Raw genomic sequence first — 11,536 nt, forward strand, 5'->3', positions numbered from 1 at the left:
AAAAATGTTTGTGCATATTTTTTCATATCTTCTAAAAAAGCCTTGCATGTGCCTGAGATGGGTAACATTCGTAGAATAACTCGAGTCTTCTTCTTCTTGGTTTTGTACATATCCTGGAGAATATGATGCACCAATTTCTCAGGTTCTTAAGAAAAAAAAAAAAAAAAAAAAAAAAAAAAAACAGTAAAAAAAGTTAAGAATGTAATTTCTCAGACATCCTAAAGACTGAACTCTAAAATGAATTTTCACTGGCAATGACATAAGTTGACAGAAGAAATTCTGATAATGAATTTAAATGAATCTACCTAGTCGTTTTTCCAACTAGTATTTCTTCAGTGCCTAATATGTACTATAATGTACCTAATATTTTAACTTTTCATCATTACTGCTTGCACTAGAAATGACTGTTTAGACACTGTTGTTAACATTTTTGTGACGTCCTGAGTTATTCAACCTTAACACCATGCTGTTTTCCTGTAACAACTATCAGAGTACATTAAACAGTACATAGTTTTTTACCAAAAAAAAAAAAAAAAAAAAAAAATCTGTGAGTCACTTTAAAAGATGTAATTAATCCATTAGCTAAAGTTAGCACAGAAGTCTAAATCTCAGACCCAGGAGGAATCCCAGAACCATGTTGGGCATGAGATCATGAAAGGGAGGTCCTCAGGCTGCAATCTGCCTACATACAAGTCTATTTGGGGCTGCTCTGAAAATTTTTAAATTAGTTGACCACATTGACAAATTTAAAAACTCCAGATTTCCAACTTATTTTGAGAAATTCGAATACCTGGTCCTGCATTCCCAAAGAGCTACAACTGGCTGGAGCTGAGTAGCAGCTGCCCCTTTTAGACAGAACAGGCACTCTAGTTCTGCTTTGCTATATACGAAGGAAGCAGCAAAGCCAGGTTTCCACTCTTAAGCCAATGCTACATCCACCACCCCATTCTACCTCTCCACAGGCCAACTGCTAATATAGTGTACAGAAGCTGCCATCAAATGATTGAGTCATGCCCAAGAAGCCATTTTGTAAGCAGTATTCCCTGAGAGAGGAATATACCCAGATGTTATAAGATCAATAATCTTAACAAGTATTCGTCACACCTATCCCAAGTGTCCTGATGAAGACGACGTTATTTGCTCCACTTTCCACTGACTGGAATCTTCTTAGCCTCAACTCTGTAGATGCTTTAATGTCACCAACTTCTTTCTTCAAGGCAGCCTCCACATCATCATCCTCTCCCTCACTTCCAGAGGGCTGCTGATCCTTGTCTGTAAACTGTTTGCATAAAACTAATGAGCAGAAATGACACAACAGCTTATTTAAACACCATAAGTAATCATTTATGTGAAATCCCTTGTGGCAGGCGGCTCAGTATTTAAGATGGAGTCTTGCTTTGTCTCCCAGGCTGGAGTGTAGTGGTGCGATCTTGGCTCGCTGCAACCTCCGCCTCCTGGGTTCAACCAATTCTCCTGCCTCAGCCTCCCGAATAACTGTGATTACAGGCGCATGCCACCACGCCCAGCTAATTTTTGTATTTTTAGTAGAGATGCGCTTTCGCCATGTCAGTCAGGCTGGTCTTGAACTCCTCAGGTGATCCACTTGCCTCAGCCTCTCAAAGTGCTGGGATTACAGGCGTGAGGCACCATGCCCAGCTGACTCAGTATTGATAATACAGCTTTTTATTACGAAACTGGGACACCATACCCTTCAAAACATGGAGCAAGGCCGGAAGTGGTCGCTCACACCTGTAATCCCAGCATTTTGGGAGGCTGAGGCAAGCAGATCACCTGAGGTCAGGAGTTCAAGACCAGCCTAGCCAACATGGTGACACCCTGTCTCTACTAAAAATACAAAAACTAGCCCGGTGTGGTGGCAGGTACCTATAATCCCAGCTACTCAGGAGGCTGAGGCAGGAGAATGGCTTGAACCTAGAAGGCAATGTTGCAGTGAGCTGAGACTGCACCACTGCACTCCAGCCTGGGCGACAGAGCAAGACTCTGTCTCAAAAAAATTAAAAAAAAAAATGTGGAGGAAGAGGAATTCCCGCAGATATAGTATGTAAAATTTGAAAATGTTTTCAAAAGCATTCTGACAGTTTGAGACAGAGAGAAATGTGCTGACCAGATCAATCATTTCAGGGTGGACCTTAACACCTTGACCAGGTATCTGTGTGACTGACATGACACTGTCCTTTTGGTGAGATTAGACCAAATACTTGTGGAATTAAAAACCCTTACTCTTGCTCTATTAAGGAACAAGGCACAGAAATACTTGTTCAATAATTTTGGCCAAGCATGGTGGCTCACACCTGTAATCACAGTACTTTGGGGGTCAGAGAAGGGCGGATCCCTTGAGCCTAGGTATTTGAGACCAGCCTGGACAACATGGCCTGAGAACCCCTCTCTACAAAAAATACAAAAAATTAGTCAGGTGTGGTGGCACATGCCTGCAGTCCCTGCTACTCGGGGGCTGAGGCACGAGGATCGCTTGAGCCTCGGAGGTGGAGGTTACAGTGAGCAAGATCATGCCACTGTACTCCAGCCTCCACCTTGGGTGACAGAGCAAGACCGCTTCCAAAAAAAGAATTTGCTCAAAGTACAGGAGTAGACAGGATATGTACTTGCTGCCCATTTCTCTGCCCCCCAGTGCCCAATGAAATCGCCAATCAGGCACAATAATTGTCCACATTTACTGAAACTTTATTACATACCAGTATGTACTTTATGTACATAAGCAACTCATTAGCCAGTCTTAAAGTATTCTCCTTTTTATCTAGCTCAGCAGCATCAAATAACGTGCCCATGTCCGAGTCCCCAGCTGGTAAAGGACGAGCCGTGAATTTAAATTCCCTCTGTATTATTACCCTTCTTCATTTAATCCCTCACAGTGTGCATGTGGGCATTGGTCCAGATTCTAAGACAGTAATATGAGTTCCAAACAGTAAGACTTTAGGTGATAATGGTAAAAAAGTGTTTATACTTTCTAAAATGTATTGTAAGTGCAATAACTGGCGTTAGTAGTAAAGCTATTATTTCAAAGATATTATTGCTTCAGGTAAACACATTATCACTCCAACTTCACAAGGCTGTCATGAGAAATGTGTTTCTGAAAGACCTTCAGCACACCGCCTGGCCCTCGGTGGGAGCTAGGCCGGGCTCAGTGGCTCACGCCTGTAATCTCAGCACTTTGAGAGGCAGAGACGGGAGAATCGCTGGAGTGTAGGGTTCAGGACTACCCTGACCAAAACAGTAAGACCCCTTATCTACCAATTACAAAAATTAGCCGAGAGTGGTGGCGCGCACCTGTAGTCCCAGCTACTCCGGAGGCTGAGGCAAGAGAATCGCTGGAGCCCGGGAAGTCGAGGCTCCCCTGAACTATGATCCCGCCACTGCACTCCAGCCTGGGCAACAGAGCGAGACCCTGTCTCACAAAAATAAACATAAAAGTAATGGGAGCTAACGTGGTTAATGAGGGAAAGAAAAGGTGCAAGCACTTCAAGCACAAAAACCATAGCGCCGAAGTCTGCGAACGTCTCAGGGCTAGGGACGGAAACGCCGGCGAGACCACGCCCCTACAGCCGTCACGCCGACGACCCAAAGCGCGCATGCCCATACCGACAGCCAACCCTACAGCCTTCCCACCTCCCGCAAGGCCTGGCAGCCCGCCCGCCCCAGTACCGGTACCTTTTCTGGCCCATACATGTCGTCGCCGTATTCGTTGAGCAGGCTGTAGGCCTCCTCCACGCACTTGCGCTCGTTCATGTTGCAGGTGATGAGGATGCCCTGTAGCCCGGGCTCTAGCTGACGGGGCCCGCCAGCGTCGCAGCGCCTAGCGCGCTTGGCCAGCACATACTGAGCCTTGCCTTTGCGCTTCCCGCCGCCAGGCTGCGTAGTCGACTGGACTGGGGCCGCCATGGTGTGCGCAAGCTGAGAGTAAAAAGAAACGTTTCTCGGCTGCTGTTGGCGTCCTCACCTACCGCCAGCGCGAGTTGGTGACGTCAGATATGAGCGACGGCCTCCCCTAGCCCGCTTCCAAGCCTCATGCCGTGCTGCGCCGGGTCCTAAGGCCGGTCTGTAACCGACAAAGGGGTGGAGTGATACCCGCCCAAACCCCGCCTCCTTCCCCGCCTCCCAACTGCAACCTGAATCCGGTAGAGGCAGCATGGCAGCTATTCTGGACGTGGTGTCAGTGGCTCCCCACCCTTGAAGCTGGCTCCAGCCTCATAGCTTCCTCCACCCAACCTTGGTACGTGTTCCTCCAGCCTTCCCTATAATTCTGCCAGTTACTGTGGAGGAAAAGTAAAATGTTAAATTTGAACTCAATTGAACGTGAACACAATGGTCATCAAGTCCCAGAACAGGTTGTATCAGCCCCTTGAGGCATTCATTCATCCAGCACTGTTACAGATAACTCTGTGCCTGTACTTGAGTTATTGAAAGACAATCGCAAAAACAAGTTGACCTTTATGTGGTCCTTGAGCCAGTCGCGAAGGGCCCTCGTGACTGGGCGTCATGCCAATCCACACATTACAAAAAGAGCCAAGGTGGCCAGGCGTAGTGGCTCACACCTGTAATCACAGCACTTTGGGAAGCCAAAGCGGGCAGATCAGGAGGTCAGGAGATGGAGACCAGCCTGACCAACATGGTGAAACCCCGTCTCTACTGAAATGCAAAAAATTAGCCAGGCGTGGTGGCACGCACCTGTAGTCCCAACTACTCGGGAGGCTGAGTCAGGGGAATCACTCCAACTCTGGTGGCGGAGGTTGCAGTGAGCAGAGATTGTGCCGTTGCACTCCAGCCTGGTGACAGAGAGAGGCTCTGTCTCAAAAAAAAAAAAAAAAAAATGAGCCGGGGTCCCAGTCCACACTAAAGCTTCATGAGACCTCTCCTCCTCTGTGCACGGACAAGTGGCTGACTGGAGCCCAGGCTGTTGCTTTCCGGTATGGTGATGAATCCTCCATAGTCTGGTGCATATATATATGTATATATATATTTTTCCCCTTCTCCCCTTCCCATTGCAATTTGCTTATTATATCTGCATTGCCATTTACGTGGGATAAAGGTTGTTTACCCCAAAGGTATTGTATGTTTGTCTTTTCTTTTTTTTTTTTTTTTTTTTGAGGGAGTCTTGCTCTGTCACCCAGGCTGGAGTTCAGTGGCGTGATCTCGGCTCACTGCAAGCTCTGCCTCCCGGGTTCATGCCATTCTCCTGCCTCAGCCTCCCAAGTAGCTGGGACTACAGGCGCCCGCCACCACGCCCAGCTAATTTTTTTTGTATTTTTAGTAGAGACGGGGTTTCACCGTGTTAGCCAGGATGGTCTCGATCTCCTGACCTCGTGATCCGCCCGCCTTGGCCTCCCAAAGTGCTGGGATTACAGGCGTGGGCCTCCCAAAGTGCTGGGATTACAGGCGTGGGCCTCCCAAAGTGCTGGGATTACAGGCGTGAGCCACCGCACCCAGCCGTATGTTTGTCTTTTCCCCTCGCACATTTCCCACACAGAACAGTTACTCAAAAGGCTTCCAGTAAATTACATTTCAGACTATGTTTCTATTTCACTTACAACCAAGGATGTTGGCTAGTGTTAAGTGTTTCATGCTGCTTTCTCTGCAGCCTTTTATCCATAGTCTTGGCAACTATCATGTTACTATCTTTTTAAAAATCATTGAAAAGATGCCACTTTTGAAGAATGTGTTTTAAAAACACGTGTTTCTCATATTACTCTTCAGGTACAAACCTATTAGCAGATTTGAGTTCCTACAAACCCCTAAAAGGTGTAATCTGATATTTTGAAAGGGATGCTGAATTCACAGTCAACAACCCTAGGTTCTAACCCCAGATCTACCACTATGTCCAAAAATTTTATCATCTTACTATCTGCTTTTACCTATGTATTCAATACGGTATTCACTTTTCAGAATTTCTTTGGTGAAGACTGCACAGCAGAGATTTCTAGAACTCCTCAGTTGTTTCTGAAGAGCAGTGTCATGACACTGGCATTGGCGTTCCCCCAAATCTCTCTCTGTTCTGCTGGCTGGATTTCAGTTGCCTACACTCTGCCACCTGTCCTTAGGATATTAAATATTAGCATACAGATAACAAGTTAAAATATATATATTTCAAGTCCCAAGCATATCTGAGTACTACATGGAGGCAAACTTGAAAAACCGAAACTCAGTTTTGTTGAAATACGTGAGGAGGCAGCTTTAGGCTAAATTTAAGTTTAGTGTAAATCAAGCTTGTCCAACCTGTTGGCCCGCAGTTCACGTGTGGCCCAGGACCGCTTTTGAAATTCAACTAACCCAACACAAATTCATAAACTTTCTTAAAACATTGTAAGATTTATCTGCAATTTTAAAAAATGCATCTGCTATTGTTAGCATTAGTGTATTTTATGGGTGGTCCAAGAGGATTATTCTTCCAAGGAAGCCAAAAGATTGGACATCCCTGGCCTACAGGTTTCTCCATACGTAGTGAACTATAACCTAATTGGATGTGTAAACAGACTGTAACTGCTCTTGTAACAAGTAGCCAAATCTCAATCACAGAAGCCATGCTTAACTACTCACAGGTGGCTGATTGTTCAAATCATGTTTTTTATTTTTATGTTTTTTGAGACAGAATCTCACTGTCACCCAGGATGGAGTGCACTGGCACAATCTCGGCTCACTGCAACCTGGGTTCAAGTGATTCTCCTGCTTCAGCCTCCCAAATAGCTGGGATTACAGGTGCATGCCACCATGGCCAACTAATTTTTGTATATTAGTAGATAGGGGGTTTCACCACATTGACCAGGCTGATCTCACACTCCTGACCTCAAGTGATCTGCCCACTTCGGCCTCCCAAAGCACTGGGATTACAGGCATGAGCCACCGTGCCTGGCCAAACCATGTTTAAATAAGGCAAATACTGAGTTGTAACCTACTGGGCTGCTTCTGTACCTTACTTCCGTTTCCTGTACCTCACTTTTCTTTTTATGTCCATAAGTCATCTCTGACCATGTGGCAGCACCTGGATGTCTCTAAACCTAATCTGGTTGGTGGGTCAGGGGCCTGCCTGATTTGAGAATTGTTTCTTGTGCAATTTAATTCTGTTAAATTTAATTCATCTAAAGTTTTTTTAAAGTTTATTGTATTTCATGGTTGTTGACTATGCTGAGAATATCCAATGAAGTGAGAATAATATGCAATCCTGTAGCTCTCAGTCTAAATGTTAGAATTATCTAAATCACACCCTCATCCTGTGGCAGCTGCGTCCACTTACTTCCTCTTCTGAACTAGGCCCTTGCCCAGCTCTAAATAACTCAACCTTCATTTATTCCTTATTATTCTTCTTTGTTCTTTTTTGCTTATTCTTTATGACTACATCTATTATTTCATGGCTGTGTGAACTTTCACCTCCTCAGGTTACCTCCCAGACATGGACAATGGCCTGGTGTCTATACTTAGACACCAAGGACTTTGTCACTTGAAAACCTCTCTTAGAAGGGACCACTTAGGGCCAGGCACGGTGACTAACACTTGTAATCCCAGCACTTTGGGAGGCCAAGGAGGGTAGATCACTTGAGACCAGTTCAAGACCAGCCTGGGTAACATGGCAAAACCGCATCTCTACTGAAAATACAAAAATTAGCCGGGAATGGTGGTGCATGCCTGTAATCCCAGCTATTTGAGAGGCTGTACATGAGAGTTGCTTGAACCTGGGGGACAGAGGTTGCCGTGAGCTGAAATCGTGCCACTGCATTCCAGCCTGGGCGAAATAGCAAGACTCTGTCTCAAAATAAATAAATAAATAAATAAACAAATAAATAAATAAGAAGAGACCACTTGGCACCTTGTGGCACCATGTAGAGTAGATGAAGGTGATCTGAGGAAGTTACCTTTTGTTTTAATTAACCTATTTGCTTCAGATATTCAGAAGGCCTCATAGCCAAGCAAGGGGGGAATGGTGTGACACATTCTAGATTCCCTTTCCCTTTCTCTTTCTAACCTTCAAAGTTACTGTCCCTGAAGTTCAGTACAGAATCCAGGTAGGAGATGCTCTTAGACACTCCTCCTGTTCTGACCTTGCTCCCCAACCACACTTCCTGCCTTATTCTCTTGCTACCCAGCATCTTTAGGGAATGGATGTCCTGGCACTGAATCCCAGTCTCCTTCTGACTTAATTCCCAATATCTGCTGCCTTCAGAGTAGGTATCATGTATGATTAAGAGCCCAGGTTCTAAAGTCAAACCAAGTTCAAATTCTGCTTTGGCCATGACCTGGCTGTGAAACCCTGAGTAAGTTACCCAAGCCAAGTTTTAGGTTCCCTGTTAGATTTAAAAATAATAACAATAATGGAAATAATAATACTCACATCATGGGTTATTAGGAAAATCCAGTAAGATCAGGCATGACAAGTGCTTAGCTCTCAGCCACTGTTCAGTCAACATGTGCTTAAAAATAGCTGCTTTCAGACTCAGTCATGACTCATGGAAGCCTGTTTTTTTCTTGTCGGTATAAGTGTCCATCCTTCAGTCTGATCAGCTAACCTCATTATTTGTCTATTATTCTCTAATTTAATGGTTCTTTTATATTTTTGGCTTACTAAAAGCTGTTGAATCCTTTTACTTAGGAGACTAAAAGGGACTTTATTTTATTTTTCTATAGACCTCCTCTGTGGAAAAGGGAATTTAAAAATGTACATAGTGTAGATGACCGAATAGGAGCAGCTCCAGTCTACAGCTCCCAGCATGAGCGATGCAGAAGACGGGTGATTTCTACATTTCCAACTGAGGTACCATGTTCATCTCAATGGGGTTTATCAGACAGTGGGTGCAGGACAGTAGGTGCAGCCCACCAAGTGTGAGCCAAAGCAGGGCAAGGCATCACCACACCTGGAAAGTGCAAGGGGTCAGGGAATTCCTTTTCCTAGCCAAGGGAAACTGTGACAGATGGCAACTGGAAAACTGGGTCACTCCCACCCTAATACTGTGCTTTTCCAATGGTCTTAGCAAACAGCACACCAGGAGATTATATCCCGCACCTGGATCAGAGGGTCCAACATCCACAGAGCCTCACTCATTGCTAGCACAGCAGTCTGAGATCGAACTGCAAGATGGCAGCAAGGCTGGGGGAGGGGCACCCGCCATTGTTGAGGCTTGAGTAGATAAACAAAGCAGCCTGGAAGCTCCAATTGGGTGGAGCCCATCGCAGCTCAAGGAGGCCTGCCTGCCTCTGTAGCCTCCACCTCTGGGAGCAGGGTATAGCCAAACAAAAGGCAGCAGAAACCTCTGCAGACTTAAATGTCCCTGTCTGACAGCTTTGAAGAGAGTAGTGGTTCTCTCAGCATAGAGTTTGAGATCTGATAATGGACAGACTGACTCCTGAAGTGGGTCCCTAACCCCTGAGTAGCCTAACTGGTAGGCATCCCCTAGCATGGGCAGACTGACACCTCACATGGCCAGGTACCCCTCTGAGACGAAGCTTCTAGAGGAATGATCAGGCAGCAACATTTGATGTTCAGCAATATTCGCTGTTCTGCAGCCTCTGCTGCTGATACCCAGGCAAACAGGGTCTGGAGTGACCTCCAGCGAGCTCCAACAGACCTGCAGCTGAGGGTCCTGACTCTTAGAAGGAAAACTAACAAACAGAAAGGACATCCACACCAAAACCCCATCTGTACATCACCATCATCAAAGATCAAAGGTAGATAAAACCACAAAGATGGGGAAAAAACAGAGCAGAAAAGCTGAAAATTCTAAAATCAGAGTGCCTCTCCCCTTCAAAGGAACACAGCACCTCGCCAGCAATGGAACAAAGAGGGATGGAGAATGGCTTTGACAAGTTGAGAGAAAAGGCTTCAGAAGATCAAACTTCTCTGAGCTAAAGGAGGAAGTTCGAACCCATTGCAAAGAAGCTAAAATGTTGAAAAAATATTAGACGAATTGCTAACTAGAATAACCAGTGTAGAGAAGTCCTTAATTGACCTGACAGAGCTGAAAACTATGGCAAGAGAACTACATGACAAATGCACAAGCTTCGGTAGCTGATTCGATCAACTGGAAGAAAGGGTATCAGTGATTGAAAATCAAATGAATGAAATGAAGTGAGAAGAGAAGTTTAGAGAAAAAAGATTAAAAAGAAATGGACAAACAGAAAGGACATCCACACCAAAACCAGATCTGTACATCACCATCATCAAAGATCAAAGGTAGATAAAACCACAAAGATGGGGAAAAAACAGAGCAGAAAAGCTGAAAATTCTAAAATCAGAGTGCCTCTCCCCTTCAAAGGAACACAGCACCTCGCCAGCAATGGAACAAAGAGGGATGGAGAATGGCTTTGACAAGTTGAGAGAAAAAGGCTTCAGAAGATCAAACTTCTCTGAGCTAAAGGAGGAAGTTCGAACCCATTGCAAAGAAGCTAAAAATGTTGAAAAAATATTAGACGAATGGCTAACTAGAATAACCAGTGTAGAGAAGTCCTTAATTGACCTGACAGAGCTGAAAACTATGGCAAGAGAACTACATGACAAATGCACAAGCTTCGGTAGCTGATTCGATCAACTGGAAGAAAGGGTATCAGTGATTGAAAATCAAATGAATGAAATGAAGTGAGAAGAGAAGTTTAGAGAAAAAAGATTAAAAAGAAATGGACAAAGCCTCCAAGAAATATGGGACTGTGTGAAAAGACCAAATCTATGTTTGTTTGGTGTACCCAAAAGTGACGGGGAGAATGGAACCAAGTTGGAAAACACTCTGCAAGATATTATCCAGGAGAACTTCCCCAACCTAGCAAGGCAGGCCAACATTCAAATTCAGGAAATTTAGAGAATGCCACAAAGATACTCCTCGAGAAGAGAAACCTCGAGGCACATAATTGTCAGATTCACCAAAGTTGAAATGAAGGAAAATATGTTAAGGGCAACCAGAGAGAAAGGTCAGGTTTCAGGGAAGCCCATCAGACTAACAGCAGATCTCTTGGCGGAAACTCTACAAGCCAGAAGAGAGTGGGGGCCAATATTCAACATTCTTAAAGAAAATAATTTTCAACCCAGAATTTCATATCAGCCAAACTAAGTGAAGGAGAAATAAAATCCTTTACTGACAAGCAAATGCTGAGAGATTTTGTCACCACCAGGCCTGCCCTGCAAGAACTCCTGAAGGAAGCACTAAACATGGAAAGGAACAACCGGTACCAGCCACTGCAAAAACATGCCAAATTATAAAGACCATCGATGCTAGGAAGAAACTGCATCAACTAACGAGCAAAATAGCCAGCTAACATCATAATGACAGAATCAAATTCACACATAACAATATTAACCTTAAATGTAAATGGGCTAAATGCTACAATTAAAAGACACAGACTGGCAAATTGGATAGAGTCAAGACCCATCAGTGTGCTGTATTCAGGAGACCCATCTCACGTGCAGAGACATACATAGGCTCAAAATAAAGGGATGGAGGAAAATCTACCAAACAAATGGAAAACAAAAAAAGGCAGGGGTTGCAATCCTGGTCTTTGATAAAACAGACTTTAAACCAACAAAGAT

At 44.6% G+C, this 11,536-nt stretch overlaps 2 protein-coding genes across 11 annotated transcripts in view; one reads left to right on the forward strand and one right to left on the reverse strand.

Annotated features, from left to right (window-relative positions):
* THUMPD1 (THUMP domain 1 NAT10 acetyltransferase adaptor) overlaps window positions 1-4,138 on the reverse strand; it is a 55,595-nt gene extending 51,457 nt beyond the window's left edge. For 5 of the 6 annotated variants that reach the window (XR_001881066.1, XR_001881062.1, XR_001881063.1 and 2 more), the window contains exons 1-3: window positions 3,688-4,138; window positions 1,105-1,279; window positions 7-145 (exon numbers count right to left, since the gene is read on the reverse strand). Coding sequence is in view for 3 of the 6 variants with exons in the window: in XM_017849951.1 (XP_017705440.1) it covers window positions 7-145; window positions 1,105-1,279; window positions 3,688-3,918 (545 nt within the window). In the remaining 3 variants the exon portion in view is untranslated. The remainder of the gene's footprint in view (window positions 1-6; window positions 146-1,104; window positions 1,280-3,687) is intronic. The other variant, XM_017849961.1, reaches the window with a different exon arrangement.
* A 4,596-nt stretch (window positions 4,139-8,734) lies between these two features.
* ACSM3 (acyl-CoA synthetase medium chain family member 3) overlaps window positions 8,735-11,536 on the forward strand; it is a 59,142-nt gene continuing 56,340 nt past the window's right edge. For all 5 annotated transcript variants that reach the window (XR_001881080.1, XR_001881083.1, XM_017850038.1 and 2 more), the window contains exon 1: window positions 8,735-8,776. The gene's annotated coding sequence lies outside the window, so the exon portion shown is untranslated. The remainder of the gene's footprint in view (window positions 8,777-11,536) is intronic.

This window comes from Rhinopithecus bieti, unplaced genomic scaffold (assembly GCF_001698545.2).
Source record: "Rhinopithecus bieti isolate Rb0 unplaced genomic scaffold, ASM169854v2 scaffold_1918, whole genome shotgun sequence".
NCBI lineage: Eukaryota > Metazoa > Chordata > Mammalia > Primates > Cercopithecidae > Rhinopithecus > Rhinopithecus bieti.